Source organism: Notolepis coatsorum, assembly GCF_963971535.1.
Source record: "Notolepis coatsorum genome assembly, chromosome: 4".
Classification (NCBI taxonomy): Eukaryota; Metazoa; Chordata; class Actinopteri; order Aulopiformes; family Paralepididae; genus Notolepis; species Notolepis coatsorum.
The window spans coordinates 111,030,681-111,055,767 of NC_140168.1; the positions used below are offsets into that span (position 1 = coordinate 111,030,681).

General features: G+C 42.4%; 1 protein-coding gene across 1 annotated transcript in view; it reads right to left on the bottom strand.

Moving 5' to 3' along the window:
- Nucleotides 1-25,087, bottom strand: part of haus6 (HAUS augmin-like complex, subunit 6) — a 58,391-nt gene that overhangs the window by 1,384 nt on the left and 31,920 nt on the right. Inside the window, exons 16-17 of the mRNA XM_084313711.1 lie at nucleotides 17,365-17,500; nucleotides 1-253 (exon numbers count right to left, since the gene is read on the bottom strand). The exon at nucleotides 1-253 is cut by the window's left edge and continues 1,384 nt beyond it. Of these exons, the coding sequence (XP_084169837.1) occupies nucleotides 1-253; nucleotides 17,365-17,500 (389 nt within the window). The remainder of the gene's footprint in view (nucleotides 254-17,364; nucleotides 17,501-25,087) is intronic.

Here is a 25,087-nt window from a genome sequence, read left to right on the forward strand (position 1 = left end):
ACGTCGTCCCCGTGACACGGCAGAGACCGCTGGGCTCTCAGGGGCCCCGTGGAGACGTCCTCCCCGTGACACGGCAGAGACCGCTGGGCTCTCAGGGGCCCCGTGGAGACGTCGTCCCCGTGACACGGCAGAGACCGCTGGGCTCTCAGGGGCCCCGTGGAGACGTCCTCCCCGTGACACGGCAGAGACCGCTGGGCTCTCAGGGCTTCGTCTTCTTCCACGGCTTGTCGCCAGGAGCTCTTCACGTCCGAGACTGAGGGAGAAAACGGGGGAGAGAAAACACAACAACTGAATTTTGGACCCCTAGCCCTACTTCCCACGTCCCAACGGTGTTGGATGGGTAGAAACCTCTGCTAAATATATGGCAATATATAAAGCATTTACTGACGATCACGGAATTATAAACTACCCCCCCCCCCCCCCCCCCCCCGCGCATGATGAGTCATAACGGTTAGGATCATGTACAGTTGAAATTTTTTATATAGCGTGTATCGGCAATAAACTGCAATCGATAATCTATATTATGCGTTTAGGCCTATAACTCACGTTCTGGGAATTACTGCAGAAAACTATAAAAACATACTTATATTCTAGACGGTATTTTTGGAAGAAACTATGAATGAAAAAGTATAACGTTCCTACATCCTGAACGATAGATAATCGATGTTGAATGGGCCATAGTAATGACATACAGATGAACAGTACTGTTTAAGAGACAGAGTTTCTAAAAAGAGTATATACAGTTTTTTTTTATCAATATATTTATTGGGTTTTAGTTTGCAAATTACAACACGTATATCAGCAGAGCAGTATTCAGCAAACATTTTCACCCCGTTCTCCCTCCCCTAACCCCACCCCACAAAATAATTAACTTCAAAAACAGGTTCACATAGGAAGGATACAGATTTAAATAAAAAATAAACATAAATAAATAATAATACAACCAAAATGTTTTACACATTAAGTAAAGGGTGTTTCTTGTCGTTTTTACACAATAATAAGAGTTGTCCCACAGTACTCCCCCTAATCCTGTTCTTGTTGAAGCAAGTTCCCAACATTCGTATTATGCTTTAAGAAGTACACAAACGGTCCCCAGGCATTATCAAAAATGTTTTGTTTACGTCTAACAATATACACCATCTTTTCCATTGACATATTTGAAGCCATTTCTTTAATCCACATACCAATTCATGGTCCATCAACATTTTTCCAATTAAGAGCTATTACACGTTTTGCTTGTAATATGCACATATCTATAAATCTAAACTCTTTGCGTGGTAGATGTGGGGTGGTAGGAACCAAGAATAAAAAGCTTGGGATTCAATGGCAACTTCTTTGATAAAATTTGATCAATCAGATCAATAACATCTTGCCAGAAGGTTTTCACTTTCACACATTCCCATATGCAGTGGAACAGTGTCCCCCTTGCCTCACTACACTTAATACAAGTATCTGGAATATTATCATTAAACGTATGCAATTTAACAGGAGTTATATATGTACGCATCAGACATTTATATTGTATAAGTTTTAGGTTGCTACTGACTGTCTGACTCTGTGCCTCTTTACATGCCACGCTCCATTCTTCTAAAGATATTTCCTCCTCTATGTCTTCGTTCCATTGATTCAGTTTTGATTCAGATGATTCATCTGAACCAGATACAAATAAGTCGTATAGCATTGAAATTAGACCTTTACCATAACAGTGTCTAGTGACTGCTACCTCTAAGATGGAAATGTTCGGTATATCCAATGAATGGTTCTGAGATGATATAAAACTCCTTAGCTGAAGATATTTAAAAAAGTGATGTTTCGGAATATAATATTTTGTAGATATTTCCGCAAAGGACATGAATACTTCATCCTCCTCCCTGTATACGTCTTGCACTTTCCTTAACCCCTTTTCAGCCCATACTTTAAATCCACTATCGTTTTGCCCTGATTTAAAATTGGCATTGCCCCAAATAGGACTGAACCTGGATCGGGACGTATTTATATTCAAATATTTTGAGTGTGTCAAACCACACATCTATCATGTTTAAAATAATGGGGTTGTCTGTATTTTTCTTCAGATATTTACGGTCTCCTGAATACAAATACAGGTGCAAGGGTAAGCTCGGTTTAACAGAGCAGGATTCTGAATGGGTCCAAGCAGGGGGATTCTCCAATGAGAAGTAAAACATGATCGTCCGCAATTGTGCTGCCCAGTAATACCATTGGATATTTGGGCATTTCAGGCCTCCTCGGTCATATGGTAGATAGAGTAGAGATAGACGTAATCTGGGGCGTTTATTTTGCCAAATAAAGTTGGTTAACAGTTTCTTGATTCTTGTGAACAAAGACGAGGGAGGAAGTAAAGGGATATTCTGGAATAGGTAGAGAAATTTAGGGAGTATATTCATTTTTAGAATATTAATCCTGCCGATAATTGAGATAGGTAGGGATGTCCAACGCTCTATTGAAGAAGTACTAGCTTCCAGAATTGAGTCATAGTTTATCTGAGAAATCGTATTCACCTCAGGGACAATTTGTATTCCCAAATACGTGAATGTATCTGTTGAGTTGAGAGTAGAAGCACTGTTACGTATTGCTTTCACATGGTGGAGGGATACTTACTGTCTGTGGTGCATATTCACATTGTGGTTAAGTGTGCTGTCACTAATTGGTGGTTTAATTGACACACTGTTTCTTCCTGTTTTTGTTATTAAAATGGCCGCCCTTCTAATTCATCACAGGTGTGGTGATGAGGCACCACGCCCTACAAATGCAGTGCAGGGAGCAGTTGTCAAGTCTCCCCCACTTCACAGGAGATGTTGCAGCTCTCCAGCGTCTCACCTGCTCTCTTTGTTTTGTTGTACATTCGGCTTGTTCTTCCTTTTGCCTATAGTTTTGTTGTTTAACTTTGGAGTCTGGAACACCCAGCTCCCACTATTTCTGTCCATTTAGTTAGTTGTAAATAAATAGTTATTTTTGATAAACTTTTGTCCAGTGTCCTGTGTCCACCACGTCGCATTCAAGGCCTTGACAAGCCATATTTTAGGCTTGAATGTAACATGGGGGCTCTAGCCGGTCTTCAAACAGGTAAGTATGCTCTTAATTTATAATTTGATTTGACTACTGGTATGCTTTAAAATATTTAGTTTAGTGGACACCACAGGTTGTTTTCTGGCTGTTGTTAGCCTCCTGTGTACCATGTACTCCTGGGGCAGTCAAAGAAGTGATGGTATATGATCTTTGGCTGGTAGCAGGTGTGGTTGAAGAAAGCTAGGTCTACAGTGCATTAGCTTTCAGTATAGGTAGGTTAGGGGGCCGGGAAATGTAATTAGTGTGTTAGGACCTGATGTAAGTGTTTTTGTTAGATTAGACATGTGGTGGGCCTAGCAGTCTTTCTTTTGACTGCAGTATAGGTTTTTTAGAAGCTATTTGTGAGTCAAATCAGATTGTATGGAGCACCTGTTTGTATTAGAATTTGTTTGTTGAATTTGTTTGTTGAGTAACACAAGGGGTTTTGCCTCACTTGGTTTGTTACTGAAGAGCGTTTGTTCCAGTATTTTGGGATAAATGTCTACCACAGGGTTAGTCTTGTGGGTGGTTCGTCTAAGCAGAGGCCTGTAGCTAGTGTCCAGTAGCAGTGTCTGCTGTGATTCTCTAGTATAGGATCTGTGTGCATTATTGAGCTTGACCTTTTTGATCCAGTATGTGTTATGCCGTGTGTCTTAAATGCAGTGTGATTTGTTTTGCGTGCTAACATAAAATGCCGTGTTTTGAACTACTGCTTGTGAGTTTCATTGCGTGCTGTGTTATGCCGTGTATCTTCAATCACTGTCATTTAATTACGTGCTACACCTTTTTGTGGATACAGGGAAATTGGAGTTTGAACCCCAGGTCGTAGGAACGGTGGGTGAGTTGCTTGTGTTTTGGGTACTGAACTATGTCCCTTGTTGTGGATTAATTGTAGTGTTGCCTTGTACTGGTAATTAATTAATTGGTTGATTAATTACTTGATTAGTAATTAATATTGTTGTATTCATTTATTCAATTATTCATTGTTGTCGTTTACTGAGGATAATAGACAATGACGTTGGACATTGATGACTTTGTTGCAGAGCCAACACTGGCTAAGGTAAAAAAATGTTCAAAGGATGAGTTACTACAGGTAGCATCAAGGTTTTCAATAGACCTCGATGCAGGCCAGAAAAAGGAGAACTTGGTAGGTCAATTAATTGAGGAACTGAGTACAATGAAGGTTTTTGGTGTGGCTGCAGGTAGAACTCTGGAGGAGGAGGGAGAAGGCTTTGAGCTACCGCGTGGGCGAGATGTGGAGCTTAGAACAGCGCGTGAGCTTGCAGCTGTTAACAAGGCAGACCGTGAGGACCTTGAAGCTAGTGAGATAAGGAGAGCAGCTGCAGCAGCTACAGCAGCAGCTACAGCAGCAGCTACAGCAGCTACAGCAGCGGCTACAGCCAGGGAGGCTATTGAAGCTAGTGAGGTGAGAAGAGCAGCTGCTGCCCAGGCCCAGGAGGCTATTGAGGAGGCTGCTGGGGTGAGAAGAGCAGCTGCTGCCCAGGCCCAGGAGGCTATTGAGGAGGCTGCTGGGGTGAGAAGAGCAGCTGCTGCCCAGGCCCAGGAAGCTATTGAGGCGGCACAGGAGGTACGCGCCCAGGCAGCATATGACCGGGAGATGGCGATGCGTAATGCGGGTGGTGCTGGTGCTATACATGTGCATCGGGAGCCGGGTTTTGATATGGCTAGGCAGAAAAGCATGGTTCAGTTTTTTTTGGAAAGGGACGTCGATAGTTTTTTTTTATTATTTGAGGACATAGCTGGCAGTTGCGGCTGGCCAGCAGATAAATGGACTATCCTCATGCAGAGTGCTTTGCGCGGTAAGGCACAGATCGTGTATGCGTCGATGTATCCTGATAATAAAGATTATGCTTTGGTGAAACAGGCTATCCTTAAAGCCTATGAATTGGTCCCTGAGGCTTACCGCCAGAAATTCCGCAATTTGAGGAAACAGAACTCAGTCTTTTGTGGAGTTTGTGAGGGAAAAGCGGTTGCTTTTTGACCGGTGGTGTGCAGCAGAAAAGGTCACCACAGTGGAGGAGATTAGGGACCTAATCTTATTAGAGGAATTCAAGGTGTATGGCGTATCTGAGGATATTGCTATGTACTTAAATGAGAGGAAAGTCAGGACCTGTTCAGCAGCAGCGGTCCTGGCTGATGAGTATGTTTTGACCCACAGGACGTCTTTTGAGAGACAGCATTATCCTGTGCATGATGAGGGGAGGCCAAAATGGACTCCTAATAGGCCTACAGGGTCCAGTGCTGGGGGTAGTGGTAAGTTTAATGGGGCATGGGGAAGCGATGATGCCCGGAAGTGCCAGGATTGTGGGAGTGCAGGACATGTGATGGGAAATTGTTATCGTTTGCACCCAGAAAAGCGCCCGTCTAACCCACCCAGACCAGTGATGTTGATAAGTACACCTGTACGTAACCCTGTTGTTCTGTCTCCACTAGATGGCAAAGGAGTGGATGACCTTTACACACCTTTCAGGAGTAGAGGGTTTGTTTCATTGACAGAGGGAGGTCTTAAGGTACCAGTGACGATTCTCCGTGATACTGGCGCATCCCAATCTTTTGTTCAAAGTAGTGTCCTGCCCTTTACGCACCACTCAGAGTTGGGTGCAGGGGTTGTTATTGAGGCTTTTGGAATGCACACAATGAATGTGCCGCTGCATAATGTCTTTCTTGATTGTGCCCTAGTGTCAGGACTGGTGGTGATCGGAGTGACGGCTGGCAAACTCCCTATGCAGGGGGTAACATTGCTCTTGGGCAATGACTTGGCTGGAGGTAAAGTACTGGTGAAACCGGAGGTGACATGCGTGCCGGATACTCAAGTGGCGGAGCAGTATCTCGTGGGCTTCCCAGCCTTTACAGTGGCTGAGGCCGCAGACGACTTGGAGGAGGAGAATGAGAGTGAGAATGATGCTGTGAGGGATGTTGCTACATCATGTGGCACCATTTCTGATATTTCATGTGGCACCATTCTGGTTGAGGAGCCTACAGGGCCCGAGTTGGGCTGCCAGCCTTCCTACGGTAGCTCTGACGTTCATGATGTCTCACTTGTCAGCAGTGATGATCCCAGTATGGTCAGTGTTTCTGATATTGATTCATGTGACCACACTGACTCTCTGCCAGGCACTGGGTATGCTAGTCAACCTAGTTACATGTGTCCTGTGCAGCAGGAGCAGCCCTCACGGCCTAGCCTACGGTGTGGCACCAATTTTGGTCGTGTTGGTGCTGATGCATGTGTCTCCGTTTTGTGTCACGACGATGTTACTGTGTGTGCCACCATTTTGGCTTGTGACAGTAAAAACAAATCAGGCACCTTTTTGTCTCATGACACTGTTGCTGTCTGTGACACCATTGTTGCTCATGACAGTCCTATTTTTTGTGACACTGTTTTGGCTCATGACGGTGCAGTTTCTGCTGTCATTGTTGCTAATGACAGTGCTAATTTTTGTGACGCCATTTTGGGTGGTACTCCAGATATTTTTGTGCCTGAAGTGATGTTGCTCTGTTCCAGGGATGGTGAGGACGTGCCTGAGGCGGTACATCCTGCTCTGGATGTTCGTGACTCACAGTCTCCTGTGCAGCTATCGGGGGTACAGCCCTCAGTACAGTCTCATGTACTGACAGTGCCAGGTGGGGAGGAGATGGGCACTGTGTTGGTACCAGGGGAGTGTGCTGATAGTTTTCCTGTTGGTTGTCCGGAGCGCGATGAGTTTGTTTTTTCTCAAGTGTGTGATTCCAGTTTGCCGTCTCCTTTTGACAGGTCGGTGTCGGTGGAGCGGCCTGTTGATGTGGAGCCTGTATTTTGTTTTCCTGTTTTCTGTCCTGAGCGCAGTGAGCTGCTGTCTCATGCTGACTCCAGTTTGTTGTCTCTGTTTGTCAGGTCTGTATCGGCGGAGGGACCTGTTGTCGTGAGTTTTTTGTTTGGTGGTGATGTGTTGGTGGGTGGATTGGCTTCTAGGCCTTGCGCCTCAGTGGGGGCTGAGTGGGGTTTAGTTGCCCAGATGTTTCCACTAGCTCCGCTCCATCCAGGCCCGGCTGGATACATTTTGGTGGGGTCTCGCTTGGGCGGGTATCAGGACGGGGTTGCTAAACGACAGTGTCGAATGTTCCTCAGTAGGGAGCATTCGACGGAGTTAAGGGTTGTGTTCGACAGGGGCCGACCCATGGTCACTTTGTGGTAGTGGCTCGCTTTGTGGGTCACAGTAATTTTTGGTGTACAGTTGAGTGTGACTCTTGACCGGGGCTCACACTCAACAAAGTACAGGCGCTGCACGTGTTAAGAGTGTGTGTTTGCAATTTTTTTTTGGTAAGGTTGGTAAGTATCTCCTTATTTATTTATGTTCATTCTCTTGGTGATGGTTTCTTTGGGCTATAGTTGGGAGAAGAACATAAATCTTCGGTGTGGGGGTGTTACGTATTGCTTTCACATGGTGGAGGGATACTTACTGTCTGTGGTGCATATTCACATTGTGGTTAAGTGTGCTGTCACTAATTGGTGGTTTAATTGACACACTGTTTCTTCCTGTTTGTTATTAAAATGGCCGCCCTTCTAATTCATCACAGGTGTGGTGATGAGGCACCACGCCCTACAAATGCAGTGCAGGGAGCAGTTGTCAAGTCTCCCCCACTTCACAGGAGATGTTGCAGCTCTCCAGCGTCTCACCTGCTCTCTTTGTTTTGTTGTACATTCGGCTTGTTCTTCCTTTTGCCTATAGTTTTGTTGTTTAACTTTGGAGTCTGGAACACCCAGCTCCCACTATTTCTGTCCATTTAGTTAGTTGTAAATAAATAGTTATTTTTGATAAACTTTTGTCCAGTGTCCTGTGTCCACCACGTCGCATTCAAGGCCTTGACGAGCCATATTTTAGGCTTGAATGTAACAAGCACAAACAAGCCCATCCTCCCTCTCTCTTTCATTGAGTAACATTATAGATGATTTGGAGTGATTCACTTTATAGCCAGATATTTTCCCAAATGTTTCAATAAGACTTAGGAGTTCAGAGAAGAGAGTCGATCCAGGCAATCAAAAGGATGTCAAATCCAGAGGGAAGATGGTCAAAAGGCCTTTATTAAAGGTGGCTAAGTCATTTAAAATCTAATAAACATGTTTCGACCATAGCGGTCTTCATCAGGATTAGAGTGAAATGTACAAACACATCACCCCCTTACATACCCACAGGTGAGTGTCAGGTGAAACAATCAATCAATAAACACCAAATGATTGAACCGAGTGATGATTGGAAGGCACACGCAAGGGCGGAGCCATCAATCAGTGACAGTGTAGAAAAATTAAAAATATATATCAAACAGGCTATAAGTATAAGCATAGATAAATAATCAGTAAGCAATATACAGAAAAATATAATAGCCTATGTAGCCTATGTAAGGTACAAAGAATACACACAATACATTGGCAATAAACATATAGGATAGAAATCAAAGATAACACATGAAGTCAATATCCTCATTTAGCCCAGGGGCATTAAGAGCGTCAAGGCTATGAATCCAGAATGTTTCCCTCTGATTGAGTTTGCGGATGCGGTCTCCGCCCCTAATAAGAGGTTTGATATGTTCAATGCCCACAATTTTCAGTATAGAATCGTTATTGTTGTGTACTTCTGTGAAATGTCTGGCTATGGGATAAACATGATTTTTGGTTCTGATGGCGTATTTGTGTTCAGCTAAACGATCCCGCAGACGCCGCTTGGTACGACCTACATAGAAGATGCCAGGACAAGTACATGACAAGCGATAAATGACATGAGTGGTATTACAGTTAATAAAGTCATTAATCTTGTATGATCGCTGAGATTTAAAGTCAGTGAATGTCTTGGTTTGTATGACGTTGACACAGTGTGGACAATTCATACATTTGTAGGTTCCAATAGGTCTCCTAAGCCAAGACTCCTTAGTCGCGGGAGGAAGGTAGCTATGAACTAATTTGTCTCTTAATGTTGGAGCACGTCTGAAAGAAAAAACTGGAGGTTGAGGGAACACTTGTCTGAGAGTGGGGTCACTATCAATAATGGGCCAGTTCGCATTAATGATGCGCTTAACGTGTCCCGCTGCGGGACTGAGACTCGTTCCGTCGTCTACTTTTCTTGAGCAAATCAGACCTATTAAGTGTCTGTGCCTTATTACGTGCCCTTGCCACTACATCTGGATTATACGATCGATTTTCAAATCTGGTAGTCATATCAGCAGCCTGTTGATGAAACTCACTATCACTATCACAAATACGACATAAACGTTGAAATTGACCAAAAGGAATGTTGTCGATCATGTGAGGGGGATGGAAGGAGTCAGCTCTCAAGAGGGTGTTACGTGAAGTTTTCTTTCTAAAAATGGTGGTGTGTAATTTACCAAATATATCTTTTGAGATAGTAAGATCTAGAAAGTCAATAGTTGTTAAAGAATATTCTATGGACAGACGGATATTGTTATTTAAAGAGTTGAGATAACTATGAAAAGCCAACAGTTCAGATTCATTGCCATCAAAAATAAATAATAGATGGTCAATATACCGGCCATACCAGGTGATATTGTGATACCAAGGATTGATAGGGTTGAGCACATACAACTTTTCCCAAAGGCCTAAAAAGAGACTAGCATAATTAGGAGAAAAACAAGAGCCCATAGGGACACCCATAACTTGTTTGTAAAACCCATCTGTGAACATAAACACATTGTTATGGATAATCCATCTGGTCAAGTCAACAAGAAACTTGGTAGGGGGCAAAGCATCTCCTCTATCAGATAAAAAGTGTGTCAATGCTGTAAGACCTTCCTCATGATCTATGTTCGTATACAGACTTTCAACATCCATAGTTACTAAATAATGAGATTCTAAATTGGTAAGGTTAGCTAAACTATTGAGAACATCCGTAGTATCTTCAATAAAAGAAGGGAGTTGCTTAACATACGGTTTAATGAAGAAATCAATCAATTTAGAAGCTGGTTCTGTAAGGGTACCGTTACCAGATATAATAGGACGACCAGGAGGGTTGTCAAAGGGTTCCTTGTGTATTTTAGGAAGTAAATAGAAAGACGCTAAAGCAGGATAAAGACTTAGGAGTGCTGGGACAGATCTGTGTAGATTTTTTAGCATTAATATTACATCATCGGCGAAGAGGGCTATCCTATGTTCTATATGACCTTCTCGAATCCCATGAATATCACTGTGCGTCCTCACCGCTATAGCAAATGGTTCGATCGCAAGAATGAAAAGCAAGGGCGATAAAGGGCTCCCTTGTGGGCAACTTCTACTAATGTTAAAGGGTTTAGAGACCTTGCTATTAGTCAGAACTTCTGCCGTAAGCCCTGTACAAAGCAATCTAACCCATTTGACGAATGTGTCTCCAAAGCCAAATCGTGTTAACACCTCAAACAGATAAGGCCACTCGACACGGTCGAAGGCCTTCTCTGCATCCAGAGAGAGTAAGGCAGTATCTGTCGCCCCCTTGTGGTTATATAAAATATTGAGCAAGCGTCGGACGTTATGAAAACCCCGTCTCCCTTGAATAAATCCATTCTGGTCTTCCCCCACCACCCTAGGTAGAAGGACCTCCAGTCTTCTTGCAATAATTTTACTAATAATCTTGGTATCCGAATTTTGGAGGCTGATTGGATGCATATTTTCACATTTTGTATTAGGTTTCCCTGGTTTTGGAAGTAAAGTGATTAGGGCTCCCCTCATAGATGTGGGGAGAAGACCATTCTCAAAGGATTCCTGAAACATCTCCAAGAGGGGTGATATTAATTTAGTTTGGAATTTCTTATAAATATCTATGGGGATGCCATCTGGGCCTGCTGCTTTTCCAGCCTGCATACAGCCGATTGCATCAGCAATTTCAACGCCAGTTATATTTTGATCTAAAGCCCTACTTTCCTCCTTTGAAATTTTGGGAATATCTAGGTCGTCTAAGAATTGTGTTTGCATGTCCAGGTTAGGAGAACATTCAGAGCTGTATAATTTCCCATAGAAGACTCTAAAAGCCTCATTCATCTCTGTTGGGTCCACTATAGTTTTCCAGGCTTTTCCCCCTGATCATAGTAGAACTGTTTGAGTCTCATTAGGTCGGCAGCGGCTTTGTTAGCTGCTAATTCATTGTACTGTGATCTAAGCAGTAGTAGTTTTGAATGAGCATCTGTAGTCGTATGTTTATTATGATACATTTCCGTTTCCATTTTTTTTATATCCTGATCTAATTTCTCCATTTCAAGTCTTGTAGCCTTTTTCTTTGAGCTAGTGAAAGAGATTATTTGTCCCCTAATAAAAGCCTTGAAAGCCTCCCACCTCATGCCAGCAGAGGTCTGGGACTTGTTGCATTCAAAATACAGGTCAATCTGTTTCTCCAAAAAGTCTATAAATGTGTGATCCGTGAGCCATCCTGGTTGAAAACGCCATCTTGGTGGGTCATTCACTAGGTTAGTATCTTCATAGTTCAAGGATACCACTGCGTGGTCCGAGAGAACTATACTGCTATACTGACATTCACCTACTTTGGAGGCAAGCAGTGCTGAGACTAAAAAGTAGTCTATGCGTGAGTGTGTTTTATGAGTGCTGGAATAGCAGGAATACTCCACTGCATTTGGTTTGCCATGCCTCCAAATATCCAACAAGTTTAATTCCTTCAAAAAATGATGTATTGTCTTTCTCGACTTATTGTGAGTACCTTCTTGACCAGTTGACCTGTCCTTTGAAGGGTTCAATGTACAATTAAAGTCACCAGCTATTATGTATTGTCCAGGAAGAGTTGAGGCTGTCAAAAATAAATTATCATAGAATTTAGGGTCCTCTTCATTGGGACCATAAACATTTATCAGCGTTAATGTTTCAGACAGTAACCTACCCCGGACCATAATATATCTACCTGCAGTGTCCCTTACTACATTATGTACCTGTAATGGGACAGACTTATAAATTAGTATCATAACCCCCCTGGCATGAGTGGTGTAGGGGGCAGATAACACTTGGCCCTGCCACCTTTTTGCTACTTTAGAAACATCTTCGTTCAAAAGATGAGTTTCTTGTATTTTTTTTTTCTTTTTTTTTTCAAATATTTTAACCTGCTCATTACCCGTTTCACCTTTGTAATTTTGTTCAAGCCCCTACAATTCCACGAAGTAAATTTCACCTTGCAGTTCTCTGACATTAGTTAATTAATATATATATCCCTTATGAAAAGGTACATAGACAGCCACACCCATATGAGAGAAGAAAAAATAATAAAACACAACAGGAAAAAACACCCATCCCCCACCCCCTACTAACCTAAAGCCCATGCATCTCCCCTCACCCCACATTTCACTACTGGCCAAACGAGTTTCTCTAACTCGTCTTCCTCCTAAGCTCAAACTAGCTTTAATTTTTTCTAAATACTAATCACAAATAACATATCTAGTGTCATCTTGAACTGCGCAATGCTTGCAACTTGTAGGTCTAGTATCCATTAGGTCAGGGGCTTACTTTAAACGCCAAACACTATTATTACAAATCTGGAACGCGCGCACGCAGGCTGGGAGACGAGGAAAATGTAAAAAGTTAAATGTTTGTAGCCTGCCCCAGAATCTGCAATGCGTTGTAGGAAAAGTCTAAACCAGTGCTGATTTTGTCCGTTGAACTAGACTCAGTCCTGTCCGAATAAGAATACAAATAAAAATCAGAGGAAAACTAAACAGTCATAGTCCAATCACGCCTCATTTCGTGGAAATGGCTATTTTTATAACGTCATTTATATATTCACTTACAAGAATACAGTAGGCGGGAGCTCCAGTAGCTCACCGCGTACCTCGAACGCTATTTCGGCGTCGGGGACAACCGTGCTCGTCACGGATCTGGGGTAGCGAGTTCGACTCCCGGACAAGCCGTAACTTTCTCAGAGTGTCTTTCCCCCCATCTGTACCCCCATTCAACCTGTTTCTGTCGGTCATACTTGACCAGAGAAAAAGCGATAAACGCAAAAAGAACCAGCGGAATGGTCAAAGTTTTAAAAATAAGAATACAGTAGGCTCAGTATGACTGTTACTTTCCTTTCGGAGCCTTCCAACGCAGAGCCTGTCTCAATAAATCAAATGCTTCGGATAAACTTGTCCACCTCCGCCGGAGTTTGAAAGGTGCGGGCTCTCTCGTTGAGTTACCAGCAGCCGGTCTGGAAAGATGATTCGGTGCGTGTGGATCCCCCGGTCTCTCAGCTTCTTCCGCACCTCGTCGTATCCGCGCTGCCTCTTGTGCACACCTGCAGAGAGGTCTATGTGAAGACGAACCGGCTCGTTATTATAAAGGACCTGTCCCTCCCTTGGTCCTAGCTGCCCTCAGTACTCCCTCTCTGTCCTTGAAGTTCATGAACTTCATGATTAGGGTCCTTGGGCGTTGAGTCAAGTGGCGCGCCGATTCTATGAGCACGCTCCAATACTAAGCCCCCTGGTTCAATATTCAGAGCCTCCGGTAACCATTTCTCCAAAAATGCAGTTGCATCCTGGCCCTCTGCCTTTTCCGGTAGCCCCACCAACCTGACGTTATTTCTTCGACTCCTGCATTCCAAGTCCTCCACTTTGTCGAGAAGGCTTGTAGCGGTGTTCTCCAGAGTGCTAACCTTTGGTGTCAGCTTATTAACGTTATCCTCCGCGTCAGAAATCCGTTGTTCAGTCTGCTCTATGCGGCTTATGCAATCTTGTATCTGTTTCTTTATTTCCGTAATTGTTATTTGCATTTTGTCGAATTTCTTATACAGTCCAGTTTTCATAGTCAGTATGGCTTTCATGATATCTTGGTTGTCTGGACTCAACTTTTCATCATCAGATTCGTCGACGTCCTCGTGTGCGTTAGCCATCTTGTTTTCATCTGACTTGGTGGCGCTGTAACTGTTAGCCTCCTCCTCCACCTCCGACTGTTCAGCTTTCTTTCTATCCTTCTTTGCTTTTTCTTTAGCGTTTTTTCCTGACATTTTGATTCGGATATTCTTATACATGTACTGTATAATTAAGATGGACGTCCTACCTAGAATCAACTTCTTCAGCTCAATGCTACCGTTACCCCCTCCAAAGGGTTACTGGAAAGAATTACACTCCTCCACATACAAATTTATTTGGAATAACAAACCACCACGTATAAAAAGATCCACCGCACAGAGAAACAAAGCAGACGGTGGTATGGCATTTCCAGATTTCTACCACTATTTTAAGGCGTACACTTTAAGACCACTAACAACATGGTTTGATCCCCAAGCATCAGTATCCTGGAGAAAATTAGAAGAAAATATAGTAGCTCCATATAGGCTGAAGGACATAGTATACACCAAATTATCAATTAAGCAATGCGAACGGAAATTTGGCCCCATAATCACTCATGCGATCCGGATATGGCGTGAAACACAAAAAAAAGATTCTATCCCACATAAATGGCATAATCATACTCCCTTATTCAATAACAATGCACTCTTGATTGGAAAACAACCTATAAGATTCCCTAGATGGGAAAAGCAAGGCATACACTCATTAGGAGACGTTTTCAACAAACAGGGCTTTTGTAGTTTCGATGAAATACGCAAAAAATCTAATCTCACCAAGTCCACATATTATTTTTACGCGCAGTTATTGGCATGTTTGAAGGCTCACGGTGTTCCATTAACGATACCAATTGCACACCACAGATACCACAATTTTTTCTATGAAAGAGAGACATCGAGAGGTTTTGTATCAGATTTTTATCATCAATTACTAACGGCCTCGTATGAAACCCTCCACCTAGACTCTATTTGGAGGAGGGATATACCAGACCTGGAAATAGACTTTGATTGGCAAGAAGCCTGGGCAAATGTCCGACTTGCATCAAGGAACCCGGACCATCAACAAATCAATCTTAACTATATCCATAGGACATACTTGACTCCTATAAGACTGAACAGAATGGGTCTTAAACAAGACTCCAAATGCTCCTTATGTACAAATGGGGACGAGGGGACATTTATGCACATGTACTGGGACTGCCCACCAGTTAAGATATTCTGGAAAGAAGTGACCCAGCAATTATCAAATCTCTTAATTCTGAATATACCTGTACACCCCTCTGTATTACTGCTGAATGATGTTTTTGAATATGCAGAACATCCACAGCGAAAGAGATTGGTTTTATCTGGTATCACAGTGGCTAAAAAGCTGATAGCATCACAATGGTTTCAACCGGAGAAAATGTGCCGGAAGGTCTGGATTCTTACATATCTCGATGTGATTTATCAAGAAATATCTACAGCAAGAATTTTGGGTCTCAATGAATCCAAAATGACAATGTGGTTAGAAGTGGTGGAGAGAATAAAAGCTAACATATAATGGTAGTGTATGGTTAGGAACAAGTTATAATGGTTGGATTATCCAATGAGGGGTCCGGGAGGGGGGGGTACGAGCTAGAGCATATGTGTATAGGTTTTTAGATAACAGGTATTAGGGGTATATCCTGTATAAGACAATTAACTAAATGGTGATTTCATTGGATGTGCACTGTCAACTAATGCTTGTATATCTTATCGTGTGTTGTCATGTTTGTTTATGCGTTTGTTTAAAAAATAATACAAAAATAAAATACAAAAATACATGTACTGCGTGACTTTGAGTGATATTTTGATTAGTTTTGTAGGATTAAATTACATGCTAGCAGCTGAGCCTAAAATGTGCAACCTCCTAGTTACTCGTCATGCCCGGAAGTCGAGTATATACAGTTAATTTACTTCTGACCATTATAGTCAAAGTATTTTCCTATGAACTGAAACTCATAAGACCACATAAGGCTAGCATCATTCAGTTACAGCTATATTGGCCAACATTAGCCAGCTATCTAGCCAGCTACTGCACCACGAACTGCCAGCCAGCCAGCTGGCCACCCCCAATCCAGCCAACCGTACAAATTACGGTCCCAGTACAGTTAGTTAGCTAGCCATTCCATTGCGAATTAAAAGGTAGGCAGCCAGCCAGTATTAGCTAGATAGTAGCTAGGTAGCTAACGTTAGCCAACTGAGAAAGATAGCTAGCTAGCCAACAGCTGCAAGCCTGCAACGAACGCCACGAAAGCCAACGCCTCATGTATTAAACTAAAGTCAATGGTTAAATGGGTCATTTTGTTTAATGATTCAGGGATGTTGAAAGAAGAGCTGTCGAGGCTCTGCACTTGGAGCGAGTGAGAGCCGAGTTGTGTTGACAAGACACTCTGTGAGGGGAGGGGGGAGGGGCAATGCCCCAGCAGCGTGTGTGCGTGTGTCAACAACTTGCTATAGGAGAGAAGACTGCGAGAACGCCAGCTGGTATCGATATTGCAGAAAGTATCGATATTGCGGGAAATGAGTATTGAAACTGTTTTAAATATTCAGAATCGATATTTATCGAAAAATCGATATTTTGGCAACACTAATAGGTATTATGTTTCATCATGAATGCATGAAGGGGGGGGGGGGGTCGTTTCTGATGCTTTGATTGTCAGTAACGGCATTCGTTTTGAACACTAAAAATACTGATCAGCTGGATCGGATTGAAAACATTGTACGATCAAGCTGAAATTGACGTCAGATAGTCCTTACCTCTGATCGGGGGTATTCCAAAAAGAATATTCCAATTGTTTGATCGTCATCTGGTCCATCTGATGTCCATCAGGTCCACGACATAACCCACCACAACACATGCATCGGGGGCATTTGACGCGCTTCAATACGATCGGGTGAACCGCTCGACTCGCCTGACCCAGAAAACTGAGCCCGGAGGGATTTGAACGTAACACAGGGTAAGATATAAGGTTTCAAAGGGTGCTCGATACTGCCGTCTAGCAGGATGCGGCCGGTATTGCACTTTGGCAATCTCAGACTAATTTCCTATGGTAACACCGAGGTCCCTGGATGAAAAATCCTAAATAAAATGGGGTCGTGGTATAAAAAAAGTTTGAGAATCCCTGGTTTATACGGTGAATGTGATTACAATTTCAAGTGAATGTATGTTATGAAATGTATGTTAGGGACCTTATTGAAGATGAAGGTCTATATGGTAGAACGTGTACAATTTCATGAAGTATGTTAATGTGTCCCTTATGGACAGGTGAGACATATCTCTAGAATTTTAGGAAGCTTAGTAATGAATGTTTTGATAAGACATGTCATCAAAGGTTTTCTCCAAAAGGGTCAAAGCGGGATCCAGGTAGGGAGGTGAGAGGTCGTTTATCTTGGGGCCACAAACAAAAGGGAGGGTAAATAAAAATAAAATACCAGGGTTCCCATGTGACGCCAGTGAAGAACATCAATCTGTTTGACTTACTCAAGCTCTCAGGCGTGCGTGGCAGCTGCTTCTTAGTGGAGAAGGGGTCAGTGCCCATTGTACTGAGAAGGGTCTCCAATTCCAAACCTCTAACCCTGCCGCCCATGGGGGTCGTTGTAGTTACAGCCTCTGCAAACTTCACACACACACACACCACACACACACACACACACACATCAAAGTCAGGATATTTAAAGCTAGTACTTTGGAGAATACATTTTTACATCAATTACGGTAATATCATTTCAGAGTTTATTGTGGATGTACAAAAGGCTGGGACAATAATTTAGGTGCCTATCCCTTCTTCGCCAGGCTTATGTACATCATTATACCATCCTCTGCCAGCTCTATTTGTCTATGGAGATGTTCCCCTTCTTTGCAGGGCTATAACTTTTTAAATTGTATTGCTAAATTGACATTACTATGGCCCATTCAACATCAAGTATCTATTGTTCAGGGTGTAGCAACGTTCATTCACATATTCATACTAAAATACGGTCTAAAGTATAAATATGTTTTTATCGTTTTCTGCAGAACGTGATTTATAGCCCTAAATGCATTATATTGATGATTGTATACAGTTTGATAGCGATCGGCGCGAGATAAAATTTCAAATGGACGTGCTTCTAGAAGTTACTACTTATCATCTGATGTTGACCGGATGGGGGGGGGGGGGTCGTTTATAATTCCGTGGCCAACGTTGGATGATTCATCTAGTGTGGGTGATATGATCATTAGAGCAGTTTGTATCGAACACGTTAAAAAAAAACGCTGAAACTCACCGCAGCTTCCTCGTAGCGTTGGGTGATGAGCGTGGAGCAAAAAGATTCCTATTATGGGATGTTGAAATATGCGATCCATCTCCAGGTTGTATAATAGTATATACGTCCAAATCATGTTGTTTATCGAGTTATTGGTAACGGATTGCTATCCATTGTGTCTAGCTCGAGTCCCGGGACTATTAGCGAGTGATCGGACCGAATTGGAATGAGCACCAGTTTCAGTTTCCGGTTTGGGCGATCCGCCAATCGGCCACCAGATGGCGCTCTTGAACCGTTGGAGAGTTGAGAGGGGATCAACAGTAGATCTCAAGTCTCCGGGGGAGAAATATGATTGAGATCACAGATTTTTGAAATATTGATCTCAATGACATGTTACGGCGTCATTGGCAGAATGAGCATGGCGGGGAATGACGAGTTTAGGTGTCCTTGGCAGAGAAAGTGTTAATATGCACGTTTTCTGGTTATAAGAGATGAGGTATGCAAGTTAGGTAAGTAAGTGAGTAAGGTATGTAAGCTTCGGCTCAGCTTCTTCCCCCAGGCCATCAGAGTCTTGAACACTGAACTCTCCACACACAACACACATACTGTATACGCTCACACACTAACATTCACTCTAGCACGAACACACACACATGCTGCACACGCTCACACTCAACGGTCACTTTACACAATGAAAAGGTCACTTAAAAAAGAAAAAAAAACGGGACTGGTTCTTGTATAGTAATAGATGGATATAGCAAGATAGCATAAGGATATGTAGTATAACTGTATAGTATAGTATTGTATTGTATAGTAGTGTACATAAGACCCAGTGCCTCATCCGTAGCTTAAAGGAAAACTCAATATACCCTGGAGTTGGACAAGAAGATGCATAGCTTTTTCTTCTCTGTGCATGCAGTAGGAGTAGGAAGACGTTGGGAACTAGGCTAATGGGGGAACCTCCAGTGACTGACGCTAAGCTAGGCTAACGGTGCGTGTCTTCCTACTCCTACTGCATGCACAGAGAAGAAAAAAGGTATGTATCTTCTTGTCTAACTCCAGGGTAGATGCCAAATAAGCTAATTTCCCAAAATGTTGGAGTTTTCCTTTAACACTGTATTGCACTATCGCAGGACCTTAGCATGTCTTTTACCATGCTTTTTGTAAACTTTATGTACATTATACCTTTTATGTCTTATTCTTATTACTTGTATTATTGCACAATCCACAGCATTTCACTGTATGCCCTGTATGCCGTGACAAATACAACTATTGACTCTCGACTTGACTTACCTCACAAGTGTTGCGGTCTCGTGTGAGAATCAATCAATAAAGTTGAAGTTCAGCGTGCTCCACATTAGTTTGATAACTTACAAATTAAGATCCTTATTTCTTTCATGTGTGATCTAGTCTGCGATATTCCGAGTGTCGAGTCAATGACGGTAAGTAAGTGCCTGAAGTTTTGTCGTTTATGTTTACATCTCGCAAATCTAACCGCGTTCAGTGTGATGATACATTTCCAAAATCATTATGAGGCGCATGTCGTAATTGACTGGAAGATGTGTTGGGTTGGCTATTGTGATGCTTCCTATGTTTAAGTTAACGTGGCACCGCTGTTATCCTTCCTATGATTAAGTATAGTATAGTTAGTATAGCTAGTATAGTATAACTGTATATTGTATAGTATATTGTATAGTAGTGTATATAAGACTCATTACCTTTAATTCGTAAGCTTAGCATTGTATCTTAGTACTTTTTATCATGTCTATTTTATTCTATTATTTGGGTATTTGGCCACCTTCATTTCACTACATGTCTTGTGTATGTATGTGACAAATAAATCTCTTGAATCTTGAAGCTAAAGTAGTTGTTATCCTTCCTATGATTAAGCTAAAGTAGCTGTTAACACTATGATCGCCGGGGACGAGTTAAGACGTCATTCCTAGCCATGCTCATTCTGCCGAAGACGCCGTAACTCGTCTTTGATGTCAATATTTCAAAAATCTGTGAGCGAAATCATATTTCCCCTCCGGAGCCCTGAGACACACTGCAAAGCTCCACTCAACTATCTAGCGGTTCAAGAGCGCCATCTGGTGGCCGATCGGCAGATCGCCAACCGGAAATGAGCCTTTGAACCGGTAGTGCTCATCCATATGTGGTCCGGCCACTCGCTATCGTTAGAGAGACTCCGTCTTGATACAGTGAACATCGATCGGTGCAAATAACTCGAAAAAACAACATGATTTGGACGTATATACTATTATACAACCTGGAAATGGATCGGGCATTTCTCCATCCCATAATAGAAAAAATTCTGTTCCACGCTCATCTGCCAGCGGCGCGAGGAAGCCACGGTAAGATTCAGCGTTATATTCTAACGTGTTCCATATAAACTGCTATGATGAACATATGACCCACTCTGGATGAATCATCTAACGCTGCCCACGGAATTATAAACGATCCCCCGCTATGTAGAAACTTCTAGAACCACGTCCAGTTGACATTTTTTATCTCGCACAGATTCCTACCAAACTGTATTTGATCATCAATATAATGCATTTGGGGCTATAAATCACGTTCTGAAGAAAGCTGCAGAAAACGATAAAAACATACTTATACTTTAGACCATATTTTAGTATGAATATGTGAATGAAAAAGTGTAACGTTGCTACACCCTGAACAATACATATAGGACATTGAATGGGCCATAATAATGGCAATTTAGCAATATAATTTAAAAAGTTATAGCCCTGCAAAGAAGGGGAACTTCTCCATAGACAAATAGAGATGGCGAGGGATGGTAAATTATGAATTTAACCCATGGCGATCAAAGTGTTAACATGTAATCTCTTTGCGTCTATACTACTGGCCATACGGTGGTCTAGGTCGCCCTCTGGAGGCTGTGAAACGCATGTGCAGTTAGTCTGTGTCGACCAGGTGCACGAGGTCCACCTTTTGTTAATGGCTCTGTATTGGTGTTATGCAAGTTGATTGAATAAACCAAGTTAACAGAAGATAAACGTCGTGTTTATTGATAGTAGACTAACTGTAGCACCGTTGTTATCCTTCCTATGATTAAGCTAAAGTAGCACCGTTGTTATCCTTTGTATGTTTAAAGGGGAGATGAAGCGTTAAACAATATGAGCCTAGTTTGTTTGTTGTGTACCTTGGGTAAGACATGGTCCTATAATCAAATGTGAAGTCCTGCTTATTTGTCTGAAAACTCAAATGTAATTTCCCCATTTTTGCCATTTTAGATGTAGCTGGATCGTGACGTCACAGTGATGGTTTGGGCTGGGTCCCGGTTTACACTGCTGGTTAGATAGCTACGTAAATATGTAACGTTACCTACAGAAAAAATATACATTATATAATTATACTTGTAGTTGTATTATCTGCGAGACATCGCCACCAACAAGGCAAAATGCTCCGCTATCTGCAAACAGCTCCACTGTCTGTGTGTGTATACTGTGCTTTGGTCAAATCACATTCAGCATTAGGTATCAGTTTCCTTTTTTTCCTCCCTCAATAATATTATGTTATTTATGTACGTTAACATTATGTAAACAAATGCACATATGGATTGTTTGCTGCAACGTTTCTGAATGAATTGAAGCATTAATAAATAAGCAGATAATTAAATTAGATGTCCATAACATTTGTGTTTTTAATTAGCATAGCCTAAATAAATATGAATTCAAGAAGTTAAATACTGAATTAACGACACATTTATTAACAGGCTGAAAAAAACAATTAGCCTATTTAATAGGCTAAACACTGTGCGTAAAATATAGGCCAAGCGGTGGTAAAAGGCAACTTAGGCTAGCCTTCTAAAACAGGCTAAACTTCGTTTTGGCTTCTTGAGTTCACATTTATTTGGTTTGCAGTGGTGCATCTGCGTGCCAATGTTCCGAGACATATTACATTTTATTTGTTAGGCTATTTGAATACTCCAGCCCTAAATGGTGGATTCAAATAGCCTAACAATCATACAAATAAATAAATATGTCTCGGAACATTGGCTGTTGCAAACTGGGGAGGTGTGAATTAAAGAAGTTAATACTAATAACAGGCTGAAAAAACAATTAGCCTATTTAATAGGCTAAACACAGCGCGTAAAATATAGGCTAAACAGTGCGTAAAAGTGCGATGTCTTTTATGCTGCGCTGCGACAGCACTCCATCGTGACAGCCATCTGAAGCGCGTGGGCCATACATCCCAAACTTTGTAATCCTGCGTCTTTCATGCATTTGACCACGTTTCTCGGAGTATGACATGAATATTTTCTTTCGGAATATGCCACGTCTGGAACATATTCTCGAATGCTGTTGCCAGCGCTGCAGCCTGCAGCAGTATGGGAGCCGGAGAACTCTTGGGAATGCAGGAGCGCTTTACGGAGTTGGAAGTCTGCGTCAATCCACTGAGCTGTCAAACTCAGCATTGACATGGGGCTGACATCAGAGCTCCAAATATCACTGGTAAAGCTAATTGAAGAAACGTCTTCTTTCAGAAGGCTATCAATGTGCGAATACACTGCCTGGTAGAGCTCGGGTACAGCAGGGCAATGTCTGAAAAATATGTGCAACCTGGGAGAGTGTAACGCGGTCGTCCAGCCCTATGAATCCATTACTTTTCATGTGATCACCTTAGCCTTCTGACTACGACCGTTATACGCACATGTGCCCTCTAACGTGGTTTGCATTAGTGGCCGCTTTGTTTCCTCTGACTTTTTTTGCGCCAATAACAACGAGTTGAGTTCACCATGTAGGCACTAGGCTGCACTTCATCTCGATATTCAGCCGAACGCATGAATGCTGAGTCTGGCATCAGTTTGCTTACATCAAACACAATGAATGGTTGTTACACACACATTATTATTCTGCAGTGTTCTGGAGGTCCAGGTTAATGGTTGGAGTTGGTTCAACGGAGGGGTATGGATTTGGCCATCACCTAAAGTCCACATTTATTATTTTCTATATATATATGTTTTATTTGTAAGATATATATTTACTGTTGACCTGATAGTGTTTTATTGTTTTATTGTTCGCCCGTATATGCTCCTTGTATCGCCGCGGCTTACAGCGCGCATTGGAACGGAGACAAAGTTATACCGTTAGTTTTGTATACAGTGCGAGCCACTCAACACATATTGAACGGAGAAAAAGATAACCGTTAGTTGGAGAATAAAAGTGAGGAGAGGGGGGTGTTTTGCTACAGCGCTGTGGTGGTAACGTTAGTGCCGTTATTAGTTGGAAACGGTGTTGTGGTGTTGCCAAGGGAGAGGAGGAATACCATACTCCCGCATCGATCTGCCGACGGCGAGGGGCAGAGGATAACGGAGACAGAATAGACCTTTAGACTGAGTTCTGTTGAGGCTGAACTCGTATAGCAACCAACAGACTTTAGGTGATAGCCTAATCTATACCTTTAGGGGTGGACAGTATGGTCTAAAATTTATATCACAGTATAATTTGAAGCATAGATGGTAACGGTATATATCACGGTATCAGTGTTTCCGTTAGAATATATTTTTTTGCCTGATAGGCAGGCTATATAAAGAATGACATCCTCAAGGCATGTAGATTTATAATATTTTTACTTAAAACTAGGCTACTTTTGCGTATACAGTCATTATATTCCAAATAAAATAAGTCCCGAGTCGAGACTCCGTGCTGCTCCCAACAGTATGCAACTGCAGAGCCGCAGAGCCAGGGGCGCTTTCAGGTCCGGTCACAGGCCCGCTCAACAGCGCCCCCCACCCAACGGCTGAATTGCAATACACAGTGCAATACTCCAATTCAGCCATTGGCAATTCAGCCGTTGGGTGGGGGGCGCTGTTGAGCGGGCCTGTGACCGGACCTGAAAGCGCCCCTGGCTCTGCGGCTCTGCAGCTGCATGCTTCTCGCAAAATCCAGCTTCCGCTGCCCAGCCGTCGTTATCAGAACACTACACACATATCATAATGTTCACAGCAACCTGTAGTTGATCACCAGGTATGTTTTATTAACGTAGAATAATTCATATAAGAAAAACGATAGGGAAATCTCTTCCCTTTCTCCACTGGTTAAAAATGCCAGGATCTGAAATTGAAACTTGCTGTGCGCCGCAGTGATATGTGTTTATTATGAAATGACAATTGCGTGTTGACACGCCCACTGCGCGAAGCCTCCTAAATAACTTTTTCCAGTTTGCACATATCTATTATCTATGACTAATTCTATCTATTTTTAGGGGCAAATGCAGTGAAATAGTCACGCTGTGGTTACATGACGTCATTGCTATTTTAGAGCTGCTCTACCGGTTACAAGGTATAGTCAAAATCCATACCGTAGAGCAAATTCATACCGTTTATACCGTATACCGTTTATACCGTCCACCCCTACTTTCTGTTGAACTAATTCTAATTATTAATCTGGACCTTCAGAACATGCAGTATTATTAATTTGCTCAAATGTCGTGGCCTCACAGTGCCACCTGCAGGTCTCGCCATCTCAAAGATGACAAGAGCATGCAGCATCCCCCCTGTTGGGGTTGCTCAATGCTGTAAAATATTACATAAATGTGTTTTTATGAATAACGATATTTGAGGAGCCTAATAAGATTGCTACAGCGTGCTGCAGGTAGTAGTAGTAGCTAGGTACGTGGGAGGCTGCGGGCGAAACCATCTCTGTGACGTCAGCATTTAGCGTGAACGAAATGGCGGCGCACATGTTGATAAATGCTACATAACAAATAGTTTTTTCTTAGAAACGGCTTATTTTTATAACGTGATTTTTTTCTGTGGTTTATCTAAATAGTTGACTGTTTATATCGCTATGCTTCATCTCCCCTTTAAGCTAAAGTAGCACCGTTGTGATATGTGTCATTTCATTGTTCAGCTCATGATGCAGACACCCAGCAGTCTCTGAGAGGAGAGCGGTCACTGTACCTCAGTCTCTGAGTGGAGAGCGGTCACTGTACCT